The sequence below is a fragment of the Nanorana parkeri genome, unplaced genomic scaffold, assembly GCF_000935625.1.
Source record: "Nanorana parkeri isolate BGI_ZX_2015 unplaced genomic scaffold, ASM93562v1 scaffold32, whole genome shotgun sequence".
Classification (NCBI taxonomy): domain Eukaryota; kingdom Metazoa; phylum Chordata; class Amphibia; order Anura; family Dicroglossidae; genus Nanorana; species Nanorana parkeri.
The window spans coordinates 82,188-89,034 of NW_017306300.1; the positions used below are offsets into that span (position 1 = coordinate 82,188).

At 35.9% G+C, this 6,847-nt stretch overlaps 1 protein-coding gene across 2 annotated transcripts in view; it reads right to left on the reverse strand.

Annotated features, from left to right (window-relative positions):
* Positions 1 to 6,847, reverse strand: part of A1CF (APOBEC1 complementation factor) — a 47,019-nt gene that overhangs the window by 29,976 nt on the left and 10,196 nt on the right. For both annotated transcript variants that reach the window (XM_018568539.1, XM_018568531.1), the window contains exon 2: positions 3,580 to 3,723. In XM_018568539.1, coding sequence (XP_018424041.1) covers positions 3,580 to 3,678 — 99 coding nt within the window. In that variant the 5' untranslated portion in view covers positions 3,679 to 3,723. The remainder of the gene's footprint in view (positions 1 to 3,579; positions 3,724 to 6,847) is intronic.

Genomic DNA, 6,847 nt, shown 5'->3' on the forward strand with positions numbered 1-6,847 from the left:
TGAGCGATTGAAATTACAGAATTAAAGGATAGACCTTTTACCCTGTTCAGTGCTAGTGGGATTTAAAAGCAATGTTTCCTGTTTGGACTGCAATTAACTAGAGATTGTGGCAACCTAGACTCTAGACTTGCTAGGCACAAATGTTTTGCAGTGGTATGAATTACATTCAGGAAATTCACTGAGGGATTAATGTCACTTTTTACTGCACTATAACAAAACATATACGTTAAATATCGAATCCCTTCCTGATTCTGACAATAACTGGGTGTGGCTATAAGTTAATTTTTTTCCTTATTAAATGTTATACCATAGAGCTGTAAATGCGCCCTAAACCTAGAATAAGTTGAAGAAAGATGTAAGAGAATAGGAAGCTCCCCCATGAACTGACAGTAAGTCAGTTAAATGATTACTAAAGATACTTATCAGAAACCCTGAGAGTAATGCTGGCCATACACTGATAGAATTTTTTAAAACTGTTTGAAATTGTTCGTCAGAGCATTAGATCTGGCCATCATTGAGTCAACTAATTTCATTTGAAAGACTTTCAAAAATTTCCTCCAGGCTTGTTATCTGAACAGAACCTCAGATGTACTAAACAATTTCTTTTTGTGCCTAGTACATGCGCATTACAATATGTATGATTTCCAAAAATCACATTCACAGTTAGAAAAAAAGGGATGTCCATTAGACCCCACTAACCATTAGAAAGTCAAACCAACATTCCAAAAATTCTTCCTTTTTTGCACACAAATTCTTTTGTACTACAATTTACAATATAATTCAGAAAACAATCATATATTAATGCCATGTCATTATTAAGATATTTTTTTTCAATTAATGAAGGTAATCTTCCTGTGAATAATATTTTACATTTGAAATGTATGCATTGATAATGATTTGCATAGGATTTAATCTATGTACACATTACATTTGCATTTACATGCCCTGACTATGATTTTCTTAAGTCTTTTGTCTGGTTCTCTCCTTCACATTGTGCTATTTTTCTGGCTTTTTTATCTAATGTGCTGCTGAGCACAGAGTGCTATAAGGGATGAATGATGGTTGTTTTAGGGAGTTGCCACAATGGATAGAGTCTGTGATGTGTGTGCAATAGTATGGATTATAATGAGGTATTCTCAATTTTACTGTATTTACTAATCATCAGTCAAGTTTAAAGGCTGGCTAAGTTTACCTTTCTGACCATATTTCATGTTACCCCCATATTCAGGGTGTAACATGAAGCATGGTCAGATCAGATTCTTTTATGAACAAGTGTGCATTGATTTTTTTGTTCTAATTGTATAAATTCAAATTTCTGTGGACTTTTAAGTGGAATTTTCTAGTTCAATAGAACATGGTAAGCTATTATTAGAAACAAAACCAAACTCCTTCAGCACCTAGGCATGGGTGCATTAATGGGGAAGTCTAACTTTACAAAACAGGTGTTGTCCGCTTCATTTGAACATTGAAACTCTGTTTAAGATCTCTGTGTATCGCATTCCTGAATAGTTATCTATGTGAACAGAAACATCATTCCAGCCTGCCTCAAACTCCAGACAGTTTCCTTCAGAGGAAAGCAAACAAAACCTTGTTTGCAATTGTGGCCAGTTTATCTTCACATGGAAAACATTTTTCCCTGACACGCAAACAGAGAACAATTCCATCCATTCTTGCCTAATGTTTTGGAGATGAGAACTTAAAATGTTTTGTTTTTTAATGCAATATAGTTGGAAATCTGTTCAGTGGTTTCAGTGTTTGCTAACCTTATTTCTCTTTCTCCATTGCTATATTTTCTGACTGACCAGCTCTACATCGAACTGGTGGGAAAAAAAGTACACTCATCTTATTGAGACATAAATGTTTTCCTTTCATGTCTTACATGTAAAATGTTCCATTTCACCATACTATTTTCACTATTATACAAATATTGCTCCGATGGGGTATATACTGGTGCCACAGAACTCACTTGAAGTTTTAGGGCCCATTCAGATCTATGTGCAGCATTGTGATGTGTTACTCATGTTATCTAACATGTTAATGTGAGTTGCATTAAGGCAGCCCATTCAAATGAATTAATTTTTTTTAACACAGCACCACAAAGCTGTTAATGTGTTTTTGTGAGCTGCAATGTGCGTGCGTTGGGTGTGCATTATAGTAGTGCACTGGTGTGCCACTTAAAAACGAATGGCACTGCAAAGCACCGCAGTATATGCATTTTACGGTATGCTACTGCTACTGTCTTTAACAGCATACATTTCTAGTCTACAAGATTAACTACTTCTCTAAGCTATTTCAATTGTGTTTTTCTAAAATCGCTTGTAAATGACTAAATTTAACAAAGCTTTCATTTAGCTGGTTCAATGAATGCTTGTGAAAGATAATTGTCTGGTAATATGGATACAATTTGCATTCTTTACTAAAACCTATAGATGCAATTGACAACTAGAATTACTCATAGCAAGGACCTTATTATTGTTTGTTGCCTTTTCTGTTTGAAGCAGCATTTGAGCTTCAGTCATAAAGTCCATCCACGGTATTATAATCTTTGGTTATCCTCATTAGCAATCCCAGTTTTTAAAAAGTAAAAATGCTTTCCATAAGTTAAAGTGACATTAAAGTCAGAATCCCCCCTGCCCCTCCATGCTGCTTTGAGGACTCACCTTAAATAATGCATCTTGATCCAATCATCAACTTCCTTCCACTTGTTTTCAGCAGTCCCTCCAGAGCTGGTGCCAGTCTCTGATTCAAGGCAGACCACTGTTTCCTCCTGCCCCACGGTCTCTGTCCGACATGCGTGCATTGACTTACAGTGAGCCTCTCCTCTTCTCCCCACTGGTGATCTCTACTGCGCATGCGCCTACACTTTTCCTCCTGCACAGCCGTTCAAGAAGCTACAGATCTACAGCTGGGAGGGAGGAGCGGAGACAGAGGTAGGTTTTTACCTGTTTGGTAACTTTTTTATTTTTTTTATGTTTTTTGCAAATATCTACTGCTTGCTAGCAGTAGGTATATGTAAAAATAAAATGTGACTTTAATACTACTTTAAGAAGGAGAATGTTAGAACCTCTTTCTGTTTTTTATTGTTTGTCTGGCACAAATTTTCCTTCAATCCATGTCTTGTAAAAGGTTGGTCACAGAAGAATATTCTCTCTAAATGAGTCCAGGAAAGCAGTAACACCTAACAGGGGTTCTAACCATTCCCCATTCAATCCAAAACTAAAAAAAAATGTTTTTGGGCAAAAATACACTTTAATTTTGTTTAGAAAATTTAGAAAATTCTTGCGTTTACTGGCATGCATTTTTTTTACTACATTTAGTATAAGTAGAGGTCTGATCAGTATGTCGTAAGGAATTGTATTTCTTAGGGTAGAGCTAAATGGCCCAATGCTTGGTATAGGATTGGGCCATCTAGCTGTACCCCTAGAATAAAATTGAGTGCTGCTGACATTGGAAGCACTCATTGTACATGAATATTTTCTAATTTAATTGGGAATTAAAGTGTTGTCTAAGTGTGCACATCACCCAGAAAATAATTAACAATCAAACCTTTTGCAGCTGCGTCTTTCAGGGCTCTCGTACCTGCGTCAAATTATATCCTGTGCGCTGAATCAATGCACGCAGTGCGGCTTCCTTCTGAGTTGCGGCCAATCCTTCCCCGGATTTTTGATTTGATTCCATTGAGAATGATTATCAGCAAAAAATCAGGTTAATTAGGTGTGCTCACTGCAATTAAATTTAAGATAAATTAAATGAATTAATATAACTGGAAGATAAAGTTTGCAAATAATTTGAAGACTTTTTTTATTTTTTTGTACACAAAGTAGAATTATTTGTAACTTAAAATCATATGCTGTATTAGCATGTTTGCTAGCAATACATGATTCAGAAACGACTCCCATGATAATTATATATGAACTATATGACATGCAACTGGAGCTTGGAATCTGTGATTTTACAGATTAATATTAAACAGTACGAGTCTCTACTATTACCAATTATTAATACAAAGATTAAAAAGGCAGAGGTGATAAGGTGAAAACCTGTATGACCTCTTGAGGGTACATGTTCTTAGTGGATATGGCTAAAAATTATTTAGACATGTAAAAAATTGTATGTGCTCCATCCCACCAAATTCCAACATAAAATGGCCTATGCATGCAGGATATTTTGATTGATATATACAAGGTCTTTGAGTCACAGTTGTAACAGCCATATGATGAAAATGTTCACAATATTTACTCCTGTTAACCACGACCTATATAAATGACTTGCAGGATAGAGAAACTGAAAAAATGGAAACTGACCTGAAACTGGCTGCCCATGTACTTAAACTATCATATTGCTTGAAAACTTATGGCCAATGTAAGACATCCATTATAACTACTCTACATGTGGATGTTTTTTCTACACCCCACTCAAATACCACAATATTTTGTTGTGATGTTTGTTGCTATTTTATGGTAATTTTACATATAAGCCGTTCCATTTGTAATACTTTAGAACACATATGTGCTAGGTTTTTGTCTTCTGTATGTTCATTATTATCCTTTCAGGGAACCTAGCTACAGTTTCAGAGATAAGCAAATTATGTTTATTCTGTGTAGATCAATATTGTGATGTTTGATCTTATTGACTCAAGCAAAACTCCATATGGTAATTAGAGCCATTGTCTAGATCACATTTGGGGCACATAATACTTGTTTCTGTGCAAATAGAAGTGAATACATGCATTTCCACCCCACACATGTAGGTTGGACAGATTTATTATTACCTTTATCCATTCATGGATTTTCTAAATAGCTTTAAACATTGTTTTTAATCCATTTCGCTTATCTTGTGAATATTTACAGAAATATAAATGCATTTAACCATTGTCAGGTACAGGTGGCACAATCTGTAGGAGCAGTAGCACTGGAAGGCAAGAATATTTATTTGCTGTTCTCTTCATCTTTCTTTTCATCTCTGCGGATAAGTAGCGATAACCCAGTGCCACGTGGTACTACCTCAAAGGCTTATGATTATTTGCTTGAGAATGATCAAACCTTTGCAGACATTCCCTTTTTCATACAACAGACACATACACTATTCTCTTCATATCAGAGCTCCTGTAGGCTGTAAACCAAAGCTTATCTGCTTGATCAAAAGAGAACAATCATGTATGAATTTATTGAATTTATATTATTTATTCCAAGGGATAGAAGATTGTTTGATTTTTTTATTTCATACAATGCCAGATAGTTGAACAACTGCACAAATCTATTTAATCGTGCAACAATTTCTTATAGTTTTTAGGCTGCCTTTTTAAACAAAGCATGCACTTTCAAGTGTAACTCCTTTAATAACTAGGAAAGCCAAGCAAGTTTCTAAATGCAACCTTTCAATTTACTCTTGTTGCTGCTGTCCATTCATATTTCCTGACTGGAGGTTGTTACTGCTATCTGGAGATAAAAGGCTCTCTGCATAAGGCGTCATATTAAAAACAAGAATCCTGCATCCATTTAGATGTGCTCTTAGTTCCCAGTTTGCATCAAGAATAAGCAAGCAATATACACATCTAAAGTGATCCTTGGGATATACAGTATACTCCCTATAAGAACTGAACTATAGGCTCAACCATCCTCTCAGGGTGTCTTGTGTTTAACTGTTCAGGTGCCACTGTTTTCTCCAGGGTGACTACAGAAAAATGAAAAAATGAATGCTAGCTACTGAGCATGATCCAGCCAGCTCTGGGGAGCAAGTTAATGGTTACTAGATACACTTAAAAAGGACAACTATACATTAGGTGTAATTTGTTTTTCCAGATATCCATAAAAATGATCAACTTATGGGAAACCTGAAATAAACAGAAGCTGCCATTGCTAACGTCTCCCCTAAAAAGTTTAGTTGTCTGGTTCTCATGCTGATGCTCTTGCTTCAATATTTTAAGCCCCTGACCAAAAACATGTAAACAGATAAGTATTTCTGACCTTGCTAAACAGCATACTTGGGTCCGGGATACAGAAATATTGAGAATACAGTAGAATGTAAAAAGAACTGGGTAAGAATCCTAGCCAGACATTTAGCATTTTCAGAAGGAGTTCAACAATGGTAGCCCATGGACACCACTCATGTCATGTAAATAGTCCTAATAATGTGTTTTTAAAAAGTAGTCTTGTTGTAGACAAAGTTGCAGTTGTAGGTTAGCTGCAATGATGTATAAAAAGGTAATTATATTTTCTCATTATATATGCTACAATGACTTCATGCACAATGGTTGTGGCTCTTCACATATCCCTTTCAATAAAAGGAAATAAGTCAGGTCTGGCCAATTGGAAACAATAATTACTGGGCTGACTTATCATGTTGATGCTTTGCCTTCAATGATTTGTAAGTCACACAACAAGAACAAGAATAGAAATAAGAATTCTGACATGTTTTTAACACTCCTTTTTTGCATGCTTGTTCCAGGTTTGTGACTTAAAAGTAATGAAGGCAGAGACTAAAAGAACCAGCATGTTCAGAATGAGTCCAGCAATGGCAGCCTTCACAGTTCACCCATAATAAATATTGTTGGACATGCAGGACCTGACTGTCCTCATGGCAGGGAAAATCAAATGCTTTAAAAAGATACTTAAAAGTGATATTAAAGTCAAAAGGTTTTTAAGCTATTTCAAATGCTGATTGAATCCCTTACAATGGATGCTGCTTTTGATGTTTAAAAGTTTCAGGGGGTTATTCACAATGGAGCCAAAGGATTAAGCCAAAGCGTTGGCTAATCCTTCGGCTCACTTCGGCTGCCAGAGCCCCTCAGGTCAGGCGAACCAAAGGGCTGCTATGCGGGCGATAAGGTAACAAAAGAAAAAAAAAA